This window comes from Phacochoerus africanus, chromosome 5 (genome assembly GCF_016906955.1).
Source record: "Phacochoerus africanus isolate WHEZ1 chromosome 5, ROS_Pafr_v1, whole genome shotgun sequence".
NCBI classification, from domain to species: domain Eukaryota; kingdom Metazoa; phylum Chordata; class Mammalia; order Artiodactyla; family Suidae; genus Phacochoerus; species Phacochoerus africanus.
In genome coordinates, this window is record NC_062548.1 from 117,231,849 (window position 1) to 117,255,774 (window position 23,926).

The 23,926-nt window shown below is 39.0% G+C and overlaps 1 protein-coding gene across 2 annotated transcripts in view; it reads right to left on the bottom strand.

Annotated features, from left to right (window-relative positions):
* HADHB (hydroxyacyl-CoA dehydrogenase trifunctional multienzyme complex subunit beta) overlaps window positions 1–23,926 on the bottom strand; it is a 39,065-nt gene that overhangs the window by 14,552 nt on the left and 587 nt on the right. For both annotated transcript variants that reach the window (XM_047782476.1, XM_047782475.1), the window contains exons 2-6: window positions 16,542–16,616; window positions 16,389–16,433; window positions 10,755–10,854; window positions 5,370–5,414; window positions 1,971–2,070 (exon numbers count right to left, since the gene is read on the bottom strand). In XM_047782476.1, the coding sequence (XP_047638432.1) occupies window positions 1,971–2,070; window positions 5,370–5,414; window positions 10,755–10,854; window positions 16,389–16,433; window positions 16,542–16,608 (357 nt within the window). In that variant the 5' untranslated portion in view covers window positions 16,609–16,616. The remainder of the gene's footprint in view (window positions 1–1,970; window positions 2,071–5,369; window positions 5,415–10,754; window positions 10,855–16,388; window positions 16,434–16,541; window positions 16,617–23,926) is intronic.

The following is a 23,926-nucleotide window of genomic DNA, read 5'->3' on the forward strand; positions in this document are numbered from 1 at the left end:
AGCCTCTCAGTGTAAACCAACCCAAAAGGAAAATAGAGGCAAGTCTCGGGGGCTGGGGAGAACTTCCCAGTGGGGCAGGTGTAAAGGGCACTCAGGTCACAATAGCCTGATCCTCACGAGGCCCTTGGTAGCGTGTGCCACATCCTTGGCCCCAGCTGACTCTCAGGCCTGAAGGAACTTTAAATAGAAGTGGCTGCTAGTGAACCTTGTCCATATGCTTCTATTTAAAGTCTAAGTGGCTCTCCCGGCAAAGCTTATGCTCCTGGAAGTACAAAGAGGAGAAAGGAGGAAGATGCCTCTTAGTGAAGCTGGAGAGCAGGGAAATATGCTAAGGCCTTTCAGTAAAGTCAGGTTCCTGGGAATTCAGCACCAGAAGCCTTTCAGGATTCCATCATTATGTTATCAACACAGACAACAAATTCTTAAAAAATTCTCTAGCTCCAAGTAATGATAGCTTTTAGGTTACAGACAACTTTAGAGAGACATTCTTATAGCACAGCTCCTCAATTAAAATTTAGTATTAGTATTTGTCTCTGCCCTGATGCCTGGTACTTTAGATGGGACACTGCAGATTCACTGCAAAACTGAGTTGGAAAACATGCCAAATATAAGGAGTGCAAGTCGATGAAATTCTGGAAAACTGCCTGAACCACAAGTGAGTCATGTCAATCAAAAGCTAAGATTTTTTTCCGAAAAAAATCAGAAAAAAAAAAACCATCATGGCTTTAAGTGTTGGGATAGAATAGAAATGGAAAATTTAAACAGATTTAATATTTATTTTTTAAGTGCTCATCTAAGAGTCACTTTTTTTCAGATAATGAAAGTTTAAAAATGTATTACGAATAACTGATATACTCCTAAAATTGCCGTATTCAATACATTTAGAAGTGTAAAGGCTCAAGATAAAACAAAAAAAACAGGAGGGGTAAAAGCCTTCTTGTTCTTCTTTCCTGCCTCCCTAACAACACGCAGTGGTTGATTTTTGTGAACTCCTGTAACACCTGTAACACTAGGGCTTCAGCAGTTTTAACGTTTACTGATAAGTGAAAAAACATGGGAGAAAACAAATACTTTCAATCCTGCTCATTTTCCCTTCTCTTAGCTGAAGTTATGGACGTTACTGCTCTTCCAACTATACTGAACACCATAACATGACAAGCACAAACTTGTCTCTGTGCTCTGGAGCTAACTTTATCCAGTCACTTTCAAATTGAAATAAAGCCCAGAAAATGTGTTTGGACTATTCATTACGAAATGCCTGGACGACATGCCACAGAAGTTCCAAGGCCTGTGATTATCTCGTTTGTCCAATAAACACTACATGGAGCTTTGCCAAGTAGGGTAAAAGTAAACTCCTGTGAAATAGCTTTTAAAAAAACCCCGCCCTATGTGTCATCTAGTCAACGGAAACAAATGAATAAGCACAGCTACCTCTAACAAAAACCATACTATGAAATAAGTTCTTTGCAAAGTGTTGGAATTTTAAGTTAATTAAGAGGCCATGATACCTAACATTACTAAAAGTCACATCAGCCATGCTTTGCCATAATATCTATTTTCCTAAAAGAAAAACAAATGAACATAACCCAAACCAGCTCAAATAACTGCTGTGATTTAGTGTATAGTATAAATACAGTATAAATACAGTGTATGTCATTTGATTTACAGTATAATTCTTTTATTTTTAAAATTTATTTGATTTATTTTGGCTGCACCCACAGCATGCAGAAATTCCCAAATCAGGGACCAAACCCACGGCTCTGACATAGCCAGACTGCTAACCTGCTGAGCCATTAAGGGACTCCTATAGTTCTTTTAAATACAAAATAATTCAAGCAATAAAATCACATTTTAAGTCAAATGTAACTTCAACAAATTTTAACAGATTTAAAGAACAAATTTTATTAATTAAAATTTAAGTAGATCCTCCTATAAATCTCTTTAAACAATATACGGTTTGTTTAACTCACCTCTCTAGCCACATTGCTTGTTTTCACTTCCTGTATAACTGTGCCAAAGACAAGATAATCAACAACGTCCTTTGGGACACTGGTCCGATGCAACAAACCCCTGAGAGCGGAAATCCAAAGCAAAGAAACATTTTACACATTCAAAATAATGTCACAGATCATCACATAAAACAATACAGTTCTTTAAAAAGGTTAACCTTGAATTTAAAGGAGTAAAGACTGTATCTTTTCCTTAATTTGATAAACATGCAGCACCATGTCAAAGAAATGACAAATGATTTACAAAGTCAAAAGGTGATGCTCTATTGGCAATGAGAAGTTAAATAGGAATAATTAAAAAAAATTAGAATATATTCTATAAAAATTTTGAATCACCATGTTGTACACCTGAAACTAATATAATATTGTAACTATATCCCAATAAAAAACAAAAGAAAAAATAATTTGGAATATGATAAAACAGATACGTAAACCAATGTTTTCAGTAAAAAAAAAAAGACAAACAAATAGAAAATTAAAGAGAGGAAATAAAATCCCACATGATTAAATCTTAAATATCAATATAAACACATGATTTTTTTTGGTCTTTTTTTTTTTTCGCCTTTTCTATGGCCACAACCGTGGCATATGGAGGTTCCAGGCTAGGGGTCTAATCGGAGCTGTGGCTGCCGGCCTACACCAGAGCCACAGCAACGCGGGATCCGAGCCTCATCTGCAAACTACACCACAGCTCACAGCAATGCCGGATCCTTAACCCACTGAGTGAGACCAGGGATTGAACCCGCAACCTCGTGGTTCCTAGTTGAATTCGTTAACCACTGCACCACGACGGGAACTCCTAAACACATAATTTAAATAATATAATTTTTCTAATCCTGCTCACTGATAGAGACTAGCAGTAACACTCCCGTAGAAATGAGCACATCTGGAACTCAGACTTGGGTTTCTAAATGCCATTTACTAGTAAAAGAATTAGCTCTTTTTGTTTCTTTTTCGGACACACCCATAACATATGTAAGATCCCAGGCCAGTGACTGAATCCAAGCTGCAACTTACGCCACAGCTGCAGCAAAGCTGTATCCTTAATCCACTGTGCCCAGCTGGGGATCGAACTGGCACCTCCACAGAGACAAGCCAGATCATTAACCCACTGTGCCACAACGGGAACTTCAGGAATTAGCATTTTTAAAAATGACTGACACCAGGTCAGGCAAAGTAAAAAGTGAACCTCACTGATATTTTTTGTGCCAAAAATAAGAAAGCACTCAAAGCATATCAAAAATAGGAACAAGGAACACACTTATCAAAAATTCTTCAAACTATATACTAAAAATCTGTGCATTTTACTGTACACAAATTACACTCAAAAAACAATATTATGCTAACAAACCAATGGGACATGGGAGCCAACTTGAAGGAGCTCCCACAAATTATATATGGGACAATCTGAACTTCAAAAAGAATCATGACCATACTGGCTAGAACAGAATAAATAACTAAAAATCCGTGTCTACATCATCTTAAAAAGAAAAAAAAGAGGAGTTCCCGTCGTGGCTCAGTGGAAACAAATCTGACTGACATCCATGAGGACGCAGGTTCGATCCTTGCTCAGTGGGTTAGGGATCCGGTGTTGCCGTGAGCTGTGGTGTTGGTTGCAGACGAGGCTTGGATCCCACGTTGCTGTGGCTGTGGTGTAGGCCGGCAGCTACAGCTCCGATTGGACCCCTAGCCTGGGAACTTCCATATGCCATGGGGTGCAGCCCTAAAAATACAAAAAAAAAAAAGTATGAATAAACATCTGCATACTGAAATATAGAAAAATGCAAAGCTTCTAAGGACAGAAACTTATAAAATGCCTTTAAAAAAGAGAAAGAGGAAGAGATTCAGTTTTTAAAAAGAAGAGGATAATCAGTCCGAAGATGGAAGGAAAATTATAAAGGTATAACATTAAGAAGTCAAAGGAAGATAGTTTCAAGTACAGCATCAGTGTCAAGTGCTATAGAAGACAGACCGTGAGGCCTGAGAAAAGATCGGTGCATTTTGTGATGACAAAATCATTATTAAGAGAAGTTTCCAGGAGTTCCCACCCATGGTGCAGTGGAAAAGAATCTGGCTAGGAACCATGAGGTTGCGGGTCCGATCCCTGGCCTCACTCAGTGGGTCAAGGATATGGTGTTGTCATGAGCTGTGTGGTGTAGGTCGCAGATGCAGCTCGGATCCTGCATTGCTGTGGCTGTGGTGTAGGCCGGCAGCTGTAACTCTGACTGGACCCTTAGCCTGGGAACCTCCATATGCAGCAGGAGTGGCCCTAAAAAGCAAAATAAATAAATAAATAAATAAATAAATAAATAAATAAAAGGTTTCCAAACTATAGCTACTCTGGAGCAATGGGAATGGAAGCAATCATTACAGGATTAAGGAGAATACATGAATAGCAGGGAAAGAGAAGCAACTGCTGCTTTCATTCATTAATTTTCTTTTTTTCTTTTTGCAGTTCCCAGGCTAGGGGTCAAATCAGAGCTGGAGCTTCCAGCCTACACCACTGCCACCGAGGTAGGTGCATCTGTGACCAGATCCTTAGCCCACCGAGCAAGGCCAGGGATCAAACCCGCAACCTCATGTTTAATAGCTGGATTTTTAACCCGCTGAACCACAATAGGAAATCCTTTCATTCATTCTTAAAGTCTGGTAGGAAGAGAAACAGAACAAGATAGAAAGAAAGGTCCACTCAAAGTATTTTCAAACTAGGAAAGACCTGTGGCAGGTTGAAGACACAAAGGCAAAGCATCAGTGGAAAATGAATGACCGCACCTTACATGCTGACTCTCAGCACATTATTCTTCCATCTCAAGCGCATGTAACCACATCTGATTTTATATTTTTATTGGTTTGCACATGAATCTTAAGGTCTCATTCTAAGCTTCTTTCTAGATAAACACACGGTACCTCTACCCCATCAGGAGTACCAAATCCAAGGATACTCATGTCCCTTAAATAAAATGGCATAATACAGCTGATCCTCTGTATACACAGGTTCTGCACCTGTATTTGGATAATTTGTTCAGCTATCCTTGTACAGTAATAAAGTTTCTAAGACAATCATCAAATATATGTATTGTATTTAGCCTGATGGGTCTAATCCTACATTGTTTACACCTGCAGCTAGCTACAGTACTCATTAAAGAATACTGTCACACCAAGAGATTGTCAAGACCGCATATATGGCTAAAATGAAGAATAAATGAATCTTGTAAAATCTAATATGTGCTGTTGCTCACCATGTAAAAGTTAACATATCCAAGACACGGAAATTCTATTAAACATGCTATTTCAAGGCTAAAAACGGGAGAAAAGTGCTTTTAATGAAATAAGAACTAAAATGAAATTATATATACTTACAGAAGCGCTGCTCTAGCCAAATCATGTGGCATCAGCTCTTTATATCTGGGGAAAGAAAATAAATAATTTAAACCAAAGCCTAGAGCTTTAATAAAAAGTTGCTTTTCATTCCATTTGAAATGTAGAAAGAAATCAACATACGCTGCTGTAAATGCACTTATCATTTCAAACAAAGAAAAAGTATGACTTTGCTATTTGTCATCCTTAAAAATCTGGCAAGGCTTGACTCCTATTGAGCTAGCTAAGAATCTAACAAAAATCTGGCCCATTATCTTACTGTTCAGCATGACATATGTTAAATAAATATTCTTTTTTATCTTTTATTTTTTGGCCATTCCCACAGCATGCAAAAATCCCAGGCCAGGGATCAAACTCACGCCACAGCAGTGATAATGCTGAATCCTTAACAGGGAACACCAGTTAAATATTCTTTAAACTAAATCCCCAACTTTTCGTTTCTCCTTTATTTTTTTTTTTTAATTCATTATTTATTTTGTGATGTCTAAAGTGACATGAGGTATGATATAGCAGGACTTTTTAAGAAAATTATGTTTTGAAGTAATTTGAGGTTTACAAAGACCTGGACGGACAGAACAAAGTTGCTGTATGTCCTTACCTGGCTTCCTCTAATGCCAGTATCTTACATAACCATGGTGCACTTGTCAAAAGTAAGAAATACTGGCACAACACCATTCACTAAGCTACTAACTTTATCTGATCTCATCAATTTTTCCACTAATGCCCTTTTACTGGTCTGTCCCAGTATCCAATCCATGCATTTAATAGTCATGCCTCCTTCACCTCCAATCTGTGACAGTTTGTCAGTCTTTCCCTGTCTTCTCGACTTTGACACTTGGGACACTGAGGTTATGAATTTGGGGAAAGAGTATAACAGCGATGAAATGCCCTTCCCATTGTTTCTCATCAGAGTACATGAGAGCAACACAACTTATTACTGGTGATGTCGGTTCAAGTGGTACTTGCCAGTTTTCTCCACTATTTTACCCTTTCTGAACTCAATTTGTCACAAGTGAGTCACTATTCTGGCCCTTACTCAAGGGAAGATGAATTACGCTCCATATCCTAGCGGAAAAAGTAACAAATAACTTGCGGACACATGTTAAAATCATCACAGTAATTAATAAATATTTGGAGGGGGAGAGTTTAAGGCTATGCAAATATCTTGTTTCTTCTCAACACTTCTCACCATTAACCTCAGCATTCATTCACAGATCCTGGTTGCGACAATTATTCCTATGGTGTCCTAATGGTGATATATTTATTTTCCTCATTCCTTCTATATTAATTCATGCAAATTCTTCAGTAAGAAAGATCTGTCCTTTCTCATTTCTTTATTCAATCATTTATTTATATTAGATTACACTCAGAGATATCTAATGTATTCTTTTGGTTATGGTATAATACTTTTATAATTTATTTATCAAATTGTTCTAGTGTTGGTCATTGGAAGTTATTTTAGGTTTATCCTGAGTCCTACTGATATGCCCCATTATTTTTTTTTCTTTGGCTTTTTTTTTAGGGCCACACCCACGGCATATGAAAGTTCCCAGGTTAGGGGTCAAATCAGAGCTGTAGCTGCAGGCCTACACCACAGCCACAGCAACATAGGATCTGATCCCCATCTGCGAGCTATACCACAGCTCAGGGCAACGCTGGATCCTTAACCCACTGAGTGAGGCCAGTGATCAAACCCACATTCTCATGGATCCTAGTCGGGTTCATTAACTGCTGAGCCATGAAGGGAACTCCTGATGTGCCCCATTTTTAAAAGCACTTCTTTACTTTCTGGTACTACGAAATGCTCCAGGCTCATCTTGTATTTCCTTTGGGCCAGCCCTAGTCATTCTTCTAGGAAGCCTGGTTCCTTCTATTGAAGAATAAGTATTTAGGAACCAAGAGCTGGATGTGAACTCTGTTTAAATGTAAAAATTAATAAAATTAATTCTCTTTATTTATTTTTGGCCAGCCATCAGCACACAGAGTTCCAGGCCAGGGATCATATCTGAGCCACAGTTGCGATCAAAGTGCCGCAGCTGTAGCAACACTGTGGCTGGGGATCAAACCTGCATCCCAGGGCTCCCAAGATGCACCACAGTAGGAACTCCAAAATTCCCTTTATTTTTGTCAAAGATTTAACCAAGAGGAGTTCCTGCTATGGCACAGTGGGTTAAAAATCCCACTGCAGCAGCTCAGGTCACAGCTGCGGTTTGGATTTAATCCCTAGCCCAAGAAACTTCCATACACTATGTGTGCAGCCATTAAAAAAAACTAACCATTGGCTTAAATAAGAATATTCATTCTTGAAATTCCTGCAAACTAAAACCTAAAAATCAAAAAATGCTTTTATTTTCACTCTGAATCACAGAAGAATCATCAGTAATTTTTAAAATCTGTAATAGGTAAAACCAGTTCCCTCAAATTTAAAGCAGAATAATTTGGGAGAAAGCTGTGTGTCAAATTTAAAATGTCCAAACCATAAATTCCTTGTCATTTTATAATCTTTATTCTCCTGCTCCTATACCCCTCTCTTCCAGGATGACTATCAAATCCCACCGCTGGCGGGTGTTCCTAGGAGTGCTTCCAAAACACTTTTTACCTCTTAAGAAGGGCCTGGTTTTTCAAATATCATAAGTTGCAAGCAAAGCTTCTTCCAATTAAACAGAAAAAGATCTCCTTTTCCACCTAGAAAATGATGATCTTCTATTACAGAAGACTCACTGGTCACCTCAACCATAAGCTTAGTAATATAACTAAACAATTTTTCTTCTTTATAAATTTCTCCCTCTATATTATTTTCAGTCACTTTTTCTTTTTTCTTTTTCCTTTTCAGGATCGCACCCGTGGCATAGGGAAGTTCCCAGGCTTAGGGTCAAATCAGAGCTGCAGCTGCCAGCCTACACCACAGCCATAGCAACACTGGATTCTTAACCCTGAGCAAGGCCAGGGACCGAACCTGCGTTCTCACGGATACTAGTCAGGTTCGTTACCACTAAGCCACAGCAGGAACTCACTAGTCACTTTTTTCTTTACGTGAATATTGCCTTAAAATTTTTGGAGTTCCTGTCGTGGCTCAGTGGATACGACTCTGACTACTATTCATAAGGATGCAGGTTCAATCCCTGGCCTCGCTCAGTGGGTTAAAGATCCGGTGTTGCCGTGAGCTGTGGTGTAGGTCTCAGATGCAAATCAGATCTGGCGTTGCTGTGGATGTGGCGTAGGCCAGAGGCTGTAGCTCCAATTTGACCCCTACCCTGGGAACCTCCATGGGTGCCATGGGTGCAGCCCTAAAAAGACAAAAAAATTTATTCTTTCTCCTCTACTAACTATAATTTCTTACATTACTCAACTAAATTACTCATGAGCTCTGTCTGCTTTCTCTACTAGGATCCTAAATTAAACTAAAACATAACAAAAAACAACAAAAGGAATAAACCCTATATCAATGTATTGAATATCTCAAACTTCATGCAAATACCAATTATCAAAGCAAAGGTTTAAATAATATAAGCAAATGATATAGTTGAGCATGTTTATGTTTTTTAACAGCTAGTAAAAAAGCTGGAATCAAACATATACACAATATACAAACCGCCCTTACAAAAAAATAGTTTTCCCAGCCAAGAACTTTCTTCTCTGGATGCAAGTGTCTTTTCCCACCCTGCTATTGCTGAGTATAGGGAGGATCCTCTCGCCTCACTTTCCTGCTGCTAAAGCTTCAGATGCTTACTCTTACTGCTGTTGTGTCAGTATACGAAAAATATTACAGGGAGAAATATGCTACCATATTTAGAAAAAAGGCTGAATAAAGAAACTTCGTGACCATTTACTTACATAAGAAAATACTCCCTAGGTCCTAAATTACTGTTTAAAAATGAACATTTATTGTTTGTGACTGTATGTGCACACACACAAATTTGTATCTTCCACAAACGGTGGAAATATACACACTGCGCTGCACCTTGTTTTTTACACCTAACATATCTTCAAGATCTTCCCATAGAATGATAGGTCTCATTATTTTTAGCACAGAAGGCTAGGTCTCATTATTTTTAGCAGATGCCTGACATTCCCTAGCATGTTTTGTTTTATTTAGGCCACGCTCGCAGCATGTGGAAGTTCATAGGCCAGGGATCAAACCCATGTCATAGCAGCAACCTGAGCCACAACTGACAATGCTGGATCCTTAACCTGCTGCACCATAAGAGAACTCTCCTAGCATGCTTTTAAGTAAGTGACTGCTTGTTCAAAATACAAACATCCATGGAGTTTCCACTGTGGCTCAGTGGGTTAAGAACCTGACAAAGTCTCCAGGAGGCTGTGGGTTCAATCCCTGGCCTCAGTCAGTGGGCAAAGGATCCAGCATTGCCCCAAGCTGTGGCACAGGTTGCAGATGTGGGCTTGATCTGGGGTTGTAGCTGTGGCTGTGGCGCAGGCCTGCAGCTGGAGCTCTGATTCAGTCCCTAAACTGGGAACTTCCACATGTCATAGGTGCAGCCCTAAAAAGAAAAAATATGAATATCGAAACAATCTAAACTGAATAGAATTAATGTATCATTTAGTTTGAACCTAGTTACCAAAGTCCATCATCAACTTTTAAGACAGACTGGGCTTCACCTGGGGACAAAAAAGAAGGAGGAAAGTCTAGGAAGAAGAGCAGCTGGATTCTGGGGAGCTTGGGGACTCATCTAGGATCATTCTCGTTCCATATATTTGGGACTGTGCTATACCAGGGTTTGGATCAGTACATTAATTCCAATTCTTATGATTTGCAGGAGGCCAAAGCAGCAGATTAGAGCCCCTTCAGAATGCTCATGGGCCTGCATCCTCAGTTTTCAAACCCCTGAAGAGGCACAGAAACAAGGTACTTATCTTCAGACCAAGAAAGGATATTGCTGTTGGAAGGAAGCTATCTGGTCCCACACTAGGTTTTCAAAATAGAACTTATTCAATATAACACTACACTAGCTTGCTCATGAGAAAGGATCAAAAACAAATTTTGCAATATTATTTCATCACTGACTTGAATTATTCTGTGTTAAATTTGTGGAAGAGTTATTTATATATTAGTCCCCTGGCAATAGGATTATCTACTGGGTTACATTTACAAAGATCACTTTTGGAAGTGCCTAAAAAAAAGGAATAAATACACTACACGGGGTGATGGATGTGTTAGTTAACTTGATTGTGGCAACCCTTTCACAATGTACATAGACATTAAAACATCACCTTGTATACCTTTAAAGATTCATGTACAACTTAAATGTATACAGTTTTTATTTGTTAGTTATACCTCACTAAAGCTGGGAAGAAAAAAGAGATACAAAGAAAGAAAACACAAGTAACACACAATCACTTCATACTTACGAAGTGCCTGACTGCAAGAATGGAATGCGAACACCATCCACCACCACAACATTCCTTATATTGGGTTTGGCTAAGGTTTTCTTCGATTTGGTCTGGACGGCTTTAAGGTAAGGTTCCGAGAACAATTAATTAAAATATATGAAGTCAGATGATTTTTTATTTTTAAAGACTGACATACTAAGAATTATATATAATTATATCATTCAATGCCAAGTTGCATTTGCCATTTCCCAAACTACTTCAACTTAAAAAAAAGGGTTAAGAAATTAACTAGCATTTACATTTGTTTATACCATTAACAAATTGTTTCTTTTATCAAGTGCTTGACAATCTATCCCACTGAAAGCAACCAATTAAACCTGACCTTAATATTAGAAGTTACAATAAGTGATATCATTTACTCTTCACATGGCTTAACATTCTTGCCTTTCTATGAAGAAATAAAGGCCATTTGGTTGGTGACTACCGCTATTCCACAAAAACCCAGAATGTTTCCTGAAACTGACTCAATTTGTCTAGTTATTTTCTAAAAACAAAAGAGCAACCTTTCTGTAATTTTTTAATTAAAAAAGATTAATATATGCTGGTGATTTTTAAAAAAGAAAAATAAACAATACTAAAATACGGAGAGTCGGGGAGTTCCCGTCGTGGCGCAGTGATTAACGAATCCGACTAGGAACCCTGGGGTTGCGGGTTCGATCCCTGGCCTCTCTCAGTGGGTTAAGGATCCGGCATTGCCGTGAGCTGTAGTATAGGTTGCAGGAGCGGCTAGGATCCCACGTTGCTGTGGCTGTGGTGTAGGCTGGCAGCTACAGCTCCGATTCGACCCCTAGCCTGGGAACCTCCATATGCTGAGGGAGCAGCCCTAAAAAGACAAAAAAGTAAAATATAATAAAATATGGAGAGTCGGAGCTCTCTTGTGGTGCAGCAGGTTAAGGATCTGGTGTTGTCACTGCAGTGGCTTGGGTCACTGCTGTGGTGCGGGTTCGATCCTGGCCCAGGAACTTCCATATGCCGCAGGCACTGCCAATAAAATAAAACACAGGGATAAAACCAGAATTCCCTTTTTTTGCCCTCCACTGCCATATAATTTCCCTCCCAGAGGCATATATTGCTAATTTGGTGTATATTACGTTCACATTTTTTTTTTTCTTTTAATGCATGTACATGCACATACTTGGGTATTATGTTTACTCATCTGACTTAATATAGCTTGGTATATTTCTATGTCTAAATGTATTTCATTCTTTTGTTGTTGTTAATGTTGAAATTTATCTGCTATCATCACTCTTTTATTAATAGAGACAGAGAAAAATCCTAAAGCATAAAATTTTAACAATCACTTGCCACTTATGTCACAGAGAACTATTCATGACAAATACCTATAACTAACTTCAAGGAAATAGTAGTCAAAGCTGAGAGTCATGATGAAATGGGATACAAATATTCCCTCGGTAGCTCTAGTAGGTTGGTGAAGGAGATAAAGGCACAAGGAGATTAGCAAGGAGACTGTAGCAAAATCAAGCACGTGATGCTAAAGGCCGATGAAGGCAGCATCACTGTGAATGGAAAGGAAGGGACGGAAAAAGAGATTTTATAAAGGAGGACTATGTACCTCGGTGACCAATCAGATATGGAAAGAAAAGATTATAAAGGAAGCTTAGAGGCTATGAAAATCTAGCTACTCTATATAAACAGTAAGACCTGGTTTGGGAAGAAAAATGACTTAAATTTTAAGTCATAGTAACTTTGAGGTGATGGAAGACACTCAGGTGGATATGTCCATTTAACAGAGAGCTAGAAATGCAAAACTGAAGCTCTGAAGTGAGGTGTTGCTGAGAGAATGAGATATACACATTTTAGAAGACAGAAGAAAAGCAGAGACATATATTACAGTGCCTGCTCACCCACAGCCCCCTCTAAACAGAACTGCCCTATCTAGTCTCTGCAAAGAGGCAACCACAGACATCATGTCCCTAAGCCCCCAGGCAAAGCTGATTAGATTCAGACTGGGCACCAAACCATCAAAAGTCAATTCACAGAGAGGCCAACCAGTAACCTATGTCATCTACCTACCAGCGATAAGCTGCACCAGTCAGATTCTCTCTCTTAGGAACCTAAGCAAAGCATGGAGAGAAATACCAGTGAGTGGAAGCCAAAAAGATGCAATGACAAAGAACCAGTGTGATAGTAAAGTGAAGTCTTTGTAAGTCAGAGTTATGGAGCAGCAAAAACCCAGAGTGAGCAAAGAAGCCAGCAAGAAGAGTGAAGAAGAATATTAAAAAGAGAAGCAGAAAGGCCAGGAGAGCACTGGAGTGTGGGGCCATGAGCAAAGCAGCTGCTTGGTTCCTAATGCCTCCCCAGCTGTGGTACTCAAAGCCTTCTCATCCTGAACCTGAGTGGGTCCCTTACTCACGATAACAGACCCTTGGCTTTGTGATCTCCCCACGTTCAGAGGGCAGGGAGACGATGTGTGACAGAAGGTAAACTTGAGAGGCAGTAGGAGAATCAGGAGAGAATGGTGCATGAGAGCAAAGACAGCAGAGTATTGAGGAGCAGATGATGGTCAAACGCGTCAACACTTGAGAATAGGAATGAAAAAGCCAGCAAGTTTCAAGATTTGCAGATTACTTGTGACTGACTTTGGAGAGAATAAAGTGATGAGAAGAAAAGTCAGATGACATATCATCATGTCATTCTACTTTTTAAGAACTGGCCACATGTTCCTTTTATACACTTTCAGATAAAATTCAAATTCCTAATGAATTCCTGGCTTTACTTAGTTCCAAATGAATGACTCAAAAGTGTTTCCCACTACTTCTCACCATGCAGTGAGATAAGCAACCCCCCAGTTCCCCGGAGCCTTGCTCATTTCACCTCCCTGGCCTCATTTATGTACCCTCCCATCTGAGTGGCCCCTTTCTGTCCATCTAATTCTTATCCACCCGCAAGGCCTAGTTCACATTCCACCTCCTAGTAAAGCCTTCATTGACAACTACAACTACCTGTAATTCCTGCCTCCGAACTTGCATTGCAACTTCTAGAGCAAAAATTAGCTATTCCAAACAATTTAGCATATTATAAAATAATTAAAGTAATGCTACAAGCCACATTTAAAGATAATATTTATTATATATTAAACTGTCACCCAAAGGACTCTCATTCTATTTCATGTGCACACTGGCTCCTAACCACATCAGAATTTTCTCAGGGTCTCCATTATCTATTCCACAGTGCTGTGGGCACTCAGGAGCAATGTGTTATAAAAAAAATTGAATGGAAGGTTAAAATATCTGGGTTCTAGTCCCTACCATGGACAAAAATTTCTTATTTGCAAATATGGGAGCTAGACTAAATGACCTACAAGGCTCCTCCCAACACCAAACTTAGTTTTCTAATGGCTGATTGATAAACATTCTGTATTTCATAAATACAATTAAAATCAAAGCAGGTTAAGAGATGTGTACTATACCACTGCTATATACATACATATATGTGTGGATATAGATCTATAAATATAGATATACAGATGGTCCTCGACTTTCCATGGTTCAACTTACTAATTTTTAACTTTAGGAAGATGCAAAAGCAACATGCATTCAGTAGAAACCGTGCTTTGAATTCTGAATTTTCATTTCTTTCCCAGGTTAGCAATATGCGATACGATACTCTCCCATGATGCTAGGCAGCAGTGAGCAGCCACTCCCAGTCAGCCACACAATCACAGGGTAAACAACTAATATACTTTTGACCATTCCATTTTTCCCTTTTAGTACAATATTCAGTAAATTACATGATATTCAACACTTTATCATAAAATAGGCCTTGTGTTAGAGGATTTTGCCCAGTGTGTTCTGAGCATGTTTAAGGTAAGTTAGGCTAAACTACAAATTTTGGTAGATTAGGTGTACTAAATGCATTTTCGACTTACAATATTTTCAACTTAGGATGGGTTTATCAGAATGAAAGTCAAGTAAGATGCAAAGTATATACAGATATAACTACTGAACAAGTCATAATTTCTCTCACTTACATTTCCAATCTGATGACTAAAAACATCAATAAAATTAGTACCACTCTAATTCCTTCATCCTAAGAGTGCCATCAAGTACAGTAGTCACATGAGCTTGAAGAGAAATTAGCTATAAAATTACTGCAACCTAAACCTCTGCAGCATGGGCACATGCCCGCTCCCGCTCCCTCCCCTCAAATCAGCTGGTCACATTCCTCTGTCTTATCACACATCTTCTTGCACCACTATCATCATCAACATGAACACAAATCACTTGAGGGCAGTGTTAGACACCAGAGCTTGTGTTTTACGAAGGCTTACAATATAGTTGAGGAGACAGAAACACAAAAATAGTTTAAAAGCAATATAAAGAAGAATATTCCAAAAGCCAGCAAAAATGCCTTCCCTCTGTTGCTATTCAATGTGACCGTCTCCCAGTTGGCAAGAATCAGATCTCTCTGTGTGATCTCAAAGCAAAAGATTTGAGTAAACATCAAAATGAGGAAAAAGGTGACATGAGAAGGGAATAATTGGTTGTGAGGTTAATACTAATCTATGTTCTAGTTAGAATTAAGAGAATTCAGAAAATATATTTGTTATATGACAACATGAAACTTTTCTAGGTGTGATTAGGCAACAGACCCCTGAAAATATACTATATGTAAAACAATATAAAAATACCATCTTTTACTTATATTGGGTTTATAGTTTTCAAACTTCTTTGAAATATATTCATACTTACTTGAGGTTAACAAGGCTAAAATTGTAATTCTCTTTTAGACAAAGAAACTAAAGCACAGGGAAGTATCCCTTGAAGGCCAAACAGCCCCACAAGAAGTAGAACTGGAACAGCGTAGTGTCTTCCGAATCCTGGTAAGACACTTTCTCTATTAAGTTATTATCCAAGTAGAAATACCATAATGACACCAAAATCAAAAATCATAGGTCAATATAGGACCCAGGCAAAGAGAATAATGGTACGAACCTGTCAGGGTGTTTAGCACTGGCCATTGAAGACACATACCCACAACAAGTTCTGCAAAAGTATGTACTCAATAGTGAAGAAGTCTAACTCATTGGGTTTACCAAGGTCTAAAAGACCATACAAAATCAACAAATTTCCATCCTTTTTTCATTTCATATTGACTAAACCTTCTTTCATTAACTAGTTTCAAGGTCACATCTACTTCAGGTACAGGTCCTTCTGCACATGGACTAAGAAGATGCTCATTAACAGAGAAACCTGTCACTGAAAGTTGAGTAAGTTAACTCTGGGCTCCACAATAGTCTCCAGAGGCTTTGTGAGCTAATCATCTCCAGGGCTGACAGCCAGTAGCTGAGAAAACTGACCAGCAAGGTTCATGGAACCTCTGTGACTCCATCAGGTTCCAAGTCCCAGAAAGCAATGTCCTGCCAACATCCTTGAGCCCAACCCTACACCATAATCTATTATTATTGATTGGTCCTATACTGTTTTAATTTGAAGGCAATAGTGACGTTCAGGTTGCTTATAGAAAGGGGAGAGTTAGCAAATTAGTTTTGGTGTTTATTCAAAATTCACAAATCTAGATTCCAGAATTTAACATTTAAATAGAAAATGTTTCTTTTACAAATTACCATACCTGCGGCAGCTTGCAGCTGGGAGGAAGAGCTCAGAGGTCTTAAAGCTGGAAGACAAAATAAAGTGCTTACAAAAAGCAGTACAATACCATGTCTATGCAAGACGCTTACATATCCAAAGCTAATCTTAAAAAGAAAGAACAAATACAACTTACAAAATCTGAGGGCCCATTTTGATGTACTGGGAAGACTTTTAAAAGTGTAAGTCAAGAGGGAAGTCATTGTGAAATCTAAAAAGAGAAGAACAATAAATAAATAAGAGTAAAATACATTCTGGGTTATTTGAACAATCCGTAGTTTATTCTGTAGTCTATGATCGCTGATGTCTCGTCCATGGCTACTATAAAATACTCTAAAACTCACTCTACTGCCAGCTACCTTTTCTCTAATATTAATACTATTATAGCTACACTGACATAGCTTTCATGGCATGCAAACCACTAATCTAAGCATCAACCCCTGAAATCCTCACAATGACCTGTGGAGTAGGCAAGGGTGATTCTCATACCCTTTGTAATAGATGAGAAAGAAACTGAGGCATTCAGGGATTGAGTGACAACTAAGACGCAGAGCTGAGATCTAAAGCCAGGCAATCTGCTCCAGAGTTTATGCTCTTCTCTAGGGTCAAAGGGGAAGAGAAATTGTTGGACAGGTCCATGAAGCCACCAACATGAACTTCCTGATTCTGATGGTTGTACTGTGACTGTGTAGTATGCCTTGTGGAAAGTTTCTAGGGAACATTTGTAGGGAATACATACTAAGGTATTCAGGGGAGATATCACCTCATACTAGTCAGAATGGCCGTCATTAATAAGTCCACAAATAACAAATGCTGGAGAGGGTGTGGAGAAAAGGGAACCCTCCTGCACTACTGGTGGGAATGTAAGCTGGTACAACCACTATGGAGAACAGTATGGAGGTACCTTAGAAAACTATACATAGAACTACCACATGACCCAGCAATCCCACTCTTGGGCATATATCCGGACAAAATTTTCCTTAAAAAAGACGCATGCACCCACATGTTCACTGCAGCACTATCCACAATAGCCAAGACACAGAATCCATCCAAATGTCCACTGATAGATGACTGGATTAGGAAAATGTGGTATATATACACAGTGGAATATTACTCAGCGGTAAAAAAGAACAAAATAATCCCATTTGCAGCAACATGGATGGAATCAGAGACTCTCATACTGTGAAGTAAGTCAGAAAGAGAAAGAGAAAGACAAATACCATATGATATCACTTTTATCTGGAATCTAATATACGGCGCAAATGAACCTTTCCACAGAAAAGAAAATAATGGACTTGGAGAATAGACTTGTGGTTGCCAAGGGGAAGGGGGAGGGAGTGGGAGGGATTGGGAGCTTGGGATTAATGGATGCAGACTATTGCCTTTGGAATGGACTGGCTATGAGAACCTGCTGTGCAACACTGGGAACTATATCTAGTCACTTATGATGGAACATGATAACATGAGAAAAAAGAATGTATACATGTATGTGTAACTGGGTCACCATGCTGTATAGTGGTGGGGGGGAAAGGTAAAAAAATAAAAAATAAAAATAAAATTGAGAAGTAGCATTAAAAAAATATTCAGGGAAAGTGCAGTATCACGTCGTAACTGCTAAAAGAAAAAAAAGTTCTATATGATGGAAGATAGTTTAAAAAAAATAATGTATATATATATATATTATGACTGGGTCATTCTGCTGTACAGCAGAAATTGGCACAACACTGTAAATCAACTGTTCTTGAATTTAAAAAAAGAAAAAGAAAAAAGTTATATACTATGCTAGCTACTTTTTTTTTTAGGGCCACACCCACAGCATATTGAAGTTCCCAGGGCTAGGGGTCATATCAGAGCGGCAGCCGACTGTCTACAGCCTAGGACCTGAGCTGCATCTGTGACCTACGCCACAGCTTGCTGCAACACTGGATGAGGCCAGGGATCAAATTCATGGCCTCATGGATAATAGCTGCGTTCTTTAACCCATTGAGCCACAAGGGGAACTCAACATACTTGCTGCTTTTTTATAAGCTCGATATTGTTTCAAAATAATAAAACTGTAAAATAAAAACCCTTACATATTAAAAATATTTAAAACATATTATACACCTCCCTAAACTCCCAAAATTGAGTTCATACAAATCAGTACGAGAAAAACGGGCAAAGGATATGAGAAAACCGTTCACAGAAATGGAAATACAAATGGCTTTAGAGACATGAAAAGATGTCCAATCTCATTCATAAGAGACATACAAATTAAAAGCACACAGAGATATAATATTCGCCTCAAAGGTCCGATAGTCATTGTGTGGTAGAGTCCACACAAACAGGCACTCTCACATACTGCTGTTAGGGGTGCAACCTGAAGCACCTCCACTGCTGTATCCCTCTGGAGGGCAATCTGGCAATTGACTGTCAAAAAACCACAACTGCATCTAACTTCTGATCAGCGATTCCACTTCCATGAATTTAATTTACACAGTTGGTCTGGGTAAACAAAAGGATATGTCAGAAGTGACAAGATGTTACTTTGAGATTAGGCTATAAAAGAGTGCAGCTTCCGTTGTGGTCTGTCTCTCAGATCACTCGGTCTGGGGGAAGCCAGAGGGCACATCAGGAACTGCCCCATGAAGAGGCTCACGAGGCAAGGAATTGACACCTCTTGCCAACAGCCATGTGTGTGAGCTTGGCAGTGGATCCTCTAGCACAGACAAGCTTTCAGATGACTACAGCCCCGGCCAACATTCTGACGTCAACCTCATGAGAAACTCTAAGCCACAACAACCCAGCTAAGTAGCCCCAGATTCCTGACCCTCAGAAACTGTATGAGACAATAAATTTTTATTGTTTTAAGGTGCTACATTTTGGAGTAATTCATTACACAGCAATAACTAATATAAAAGCCTTGTTCAACCTCTCTTAGGTCTTCACAGACTAAAAAGAGATGCCCTGTGGCTTCCAAAAAAAAAAAAAAAAATCACATTGGCCAAATATGTCCTCTGGAAAAAGATGGAGAAGTCCAACCTCCAGGTTCATCAGATTAGAATATTCAAGGGACTCTAGCCAAGGAGTCACAAATTGGCCCATGAGATGGACACCACTTTTCCAGAAGCTACATTTGATGCCACTTGAGTCTGGAACATAAATCCCCATAAGTAAAGTTCACCTTGAAATGAAATTCATGCAAATAGTCAAGAAATCAGGGAAATGGCTAATCACTTGGGGAAAAATTAGATCCATACCTCATACTGTAAGTACAAATTACTGATGAATTAATCTAAATATATATATTTTTTTAACTTACTACAAGAGGAGTTCCCGTCATGGCTCAGTAGTTAATGAACCCAACTATTATCCATGAGGACATGGGTTCGATCTCTGGCCTTCCTCAGTGGGTTAAGGATCCAGCATTGCCGTGAGCTGTGGAGGTCACAGACATGACTCAGATCCTGTGTTGCTGTGGCTGTGGTGTAGGCTGGCAGCTGTAGCTCCAATTCAACCCCTCGCCTGGGAATCTCCATATGCCACGGGTGCGGCCCTAAAAAGACAAAATAAAGGAAAAAAAAAAGATCTGATTAAGTAAGCATTTAAAATATCTTCACAGGAGTTCCAGTCATGACTCAACAATTTAAGAACCCGAATAGAATTCATGAGGATGTGGGTTTGATCCCTGGCCTCCCTTACTGGGTTAAGGATCTGGCATTGCCATGATCTGTGGTGTAGGTTGCAGACGCAGCTTGGATCCCGTGTTGCTGTGGCTGTGGCGTAGGCTGGCAGCTGCAACTCTGATTCGACCTCTAGTCTGGGAACCTCCATATACCACACGTGGGGACTTAAAAAGAAAATAAATAAATAAGTAATAAATAAATAAAGTATCTTCACAGCAAAACATAATAAAATAAAGTTAAAAGGCAAACAACGGATTCAGAAAAAATACTTACAACACAAAAAACGAAGGGTTAATATCATAATCCATAAAGATTTTATACAAATTACAGGAAAAAGAGGAACAATCTGTAATGGAATCTGCGGTTTTTCAGCCCAATATCCATTTCACCCAATTACGTAGCTGCCACATGTGGTCCACACGGGATTGAATCTAGCTCAACTGTGGGGTTTAAATCAATCAGAATAATCTCATTCTCCTTGCTAAGATTATTGGTTCAGGAAACCAAGGCCTCAAATACTCATATATGGTATTGCCTCGCCCACTAGTATCAATTCAGGGATAGTCTAGTCAGTACGACACTCAAGTCTTCTGCCTGGAATTCTGAAACACAAATCTTCTCTCCTTCTGAAACTTGGCATGGCTACAAGTTGCAAACATGATAAAAGCTAGTTTTAAGGCAAGAGCTGGTCTCAAAGGAGGACAGAGCTGAGAATTCAGAAAAAGAATCCAGAGCCCTGATTGAATCATATCTGAAACCCACTCTCCCATTATGCATTTCTGTTCCATAAGAAAATAAATCCCCTTTATTAAACCAATTTCAGTTGCAGTTTCTGTTATTTGCGACTGAAAGGCTCCTTCCTGAAACAGAACCAAAAGGAAAAATGAGCAAATGAGCAATTCACAGAAGAAATAAAAATTCCAATAAACAAAAATTTAAATGTTCAACCTCACTAACAAAAAATTTTTTAATTAAAATAAAGTATCAGGAGTTCCCATCGTAGTGCAGTGGTTAACGAATCCGACTAGGAACCATGAGGTTGCGGGTTCGGTCCCTGCCCTTGCTCAGTGGGTTAACGATCCGGCGTTGCCGTGAGCTGTGGTGTAGGTTGCAGACGCGGCTCGGATCCCGCGTTGCTGTGGCTCTGGCATAGGCTAGCAGCTACAGCTCCAATTAGACCCCTAGCCTGGGAAACTCCATATGCCATGGGAGCGGCCCAGAAATGGCAAAAAGACAAAAAAATAAAATAAAAATAAATAAAGTATCATTTGGGGGTTATCAGATTGGCAAGAATTAAAAATTGGTTAATATATAATTCTAGCAAGAGTAGATCTATTTAGGCCCTTCCACATAGAGGTGTAATTGCTAAGGCCTTTTCAGAAGGCAATTTTTAGTTATCTCTCAAATTTTGATTTGTGAATTTATTTCTTTTTTTATGGCCACACCTACGGCACATGGAAGTTCCTGGGCCAGGGACTGAACCCGAGCCTCTGCAGCAACCCAAGCCACTGCAGTCAGATTCCTAACCTACTGTGCTACAGTGAGAACTCCAGAACTGTGAATTTTTGAGCCTAGTATTCTTCTTATTGGTCTTTAAGCAATAGAAATATTCAAGGTGTATATACAGCAATCATAGATCTCTAGCCAATACAAATATTAAGGATGTAAATACACATAGTAGAAAACAGCAAACATACCATCCATATTCAGTAATTTGTAAAGAAAATTGAAACGTAACGATAAACATGTATATACCGAATGGAAAGATGTCCACAACATATATTAAATGAAAAAGCAAGCTGCAGAACAATACATATAGTAAAACTCCATTTTATGACAGAAAGAAAGAGAGATGAAAATCCATGAAGCTGAGATAAAGAGGGGCTTTCACTTTATATTCTTTTGGGGGAGGGTCACACTCCTGGCACATGGAAGTTTCTGGGCCAGGGATTGAACCCATGCTTCAGCAGTGACCCAAGCAGCTGCAGTGACAACACTGGATCCTTAACCCACTGTGCCACAAGAGAACTCCAATATTTTATATTCTTCTATCTTCTTAAATTTTTTTACAATGAACATTTTCTTTTTAATGCAGGGTATAAATCTAGCTTTAGGAAAATTTGCATGTAATATCTTACAGGTAAAAGTATACAAATGCCTAAAAAATGTCCAGAAAAATACACAGCAAATGTTAAGAGCAGTTATCTCTGGGTGGTGGAGTTATTGGTGTATTTATTTTCTTTAGATTTATCTGAAGTTTTTGAAAAAAATTAAATAGAATATATATTCCTTCAATAATTAATAAAAAGTAGAGAGCGGTTTCAAAAGAAAGAACTAAGCAAAATAGCCTGCGGGAGAGTTGACCTAGTTACTGCCATTTGCTTTAAGCTTTAGGAAATATATTTTGACTCAAGTATTTGGGGAGCATGCTAGGCTTGAGTAGGGTGTGAAACTATGGAAAGATCCATGAGGTAAACAAGTAATGAAAGCAAGATAGACTGGCTCTAACAGCTCATTAAGACACAATCTACCATGTCCTTAAGAGCACACACACTAAAGGCAGACCATCTAATCCAAATCCTGGCTCTACCCTAGTTGTTATGACCTTAAACAAGTAACTCAACTTGCAAAAAGGATTCTTGATGACCTCCAAAGGCCATTTTCTTTCTCGGTTTTAAGAGTAAAATGTAGATAATTCATCGGTAAGATAAACCTATAAACTGTAGATAATTAAAGTGCCTACAACTCATAGGGTTGTCATGAAGAATAACTAAATCAATAAATACATAAAGCACTCGGCACAGTGCCTCATGCACAGTACGGGTTATACACGCGTTTGCTATTAACATTAGTGGGCGATGGTATAAACACACTGAGTTCCTCTTTCTGTAAGCCACAGTGAGAAGGAGCTGTTTCTGCCCTTGATGGAGCTTAGGCTCTTGTTGAGAATACAGGGAACCAAAATTCAAGAGCCAAAAGAGTGATCTAAATCAGGCGCTGGCAAACTACAACCCCAGGGCCTCTAGCTAATAACCGTTTCTACAATTTTAAAGAGTTGGGGAGCAAAACAAATGAAAGAATATATGACAGAGATGGATGTGGATTGTAAAGCCTAAACTATTTACTCTCTGGCCCTTTACAGAAAAAGTTTGCCACTGCTGATCTAAACAATAAATGCTACACTAAATTAGAGGCCGCAAGAGCATTATGTGGGAGGAGGCAGCTTTGAACTGTAAAAACCTTATGAGTTGGAGGGATTTGGGAGGTCATCAAGAATTCCTTTTACTAATTAAGAGATCACTGGTCATCCAGTTTCTGCTTAACATGATCACAGTGATGGAGGACTCACTATAAGACTTGTGCTTTAAACAAAAACCTTTTCTTCTTTTTTTCCATACTCCTCATTTCAGTCTCAACTTCCTTGCCATTTCCCCCGGCCTCTTCTCTGCCTCTTGAGGAACAGTCAATCTGGTGAGCGGTGAGACTCAAATTTATGTCTCAATCTTGGCTTTGCCAGCTACCAGAAAGTTGACATAATCTCTGAGCCCCTAAACGCCACTTACAAAATGCAAACTACAATTTTGGGATATGAAGATTCAATGAGATGGCAGCGAAAGGGCCTACGAGGTCCCCTTTTTGGAATCAATCCCCGGATTCCAGGACTCCAGACTATTTTTCCAGCACAAAAACAGCAATCATGCACTGCAGAGTTCTTGACTAGAAGTTAGTAAATGTAGGCTCTAGTCCTATTTCTACCAACTGTAGCCACTCTGATTCATGGGCTTCACCGATAAAGTGAAGGGGATAAACGACTAGATATGATCTTCAGGTCCCTTCTGGATGAGAAAGTAATCTT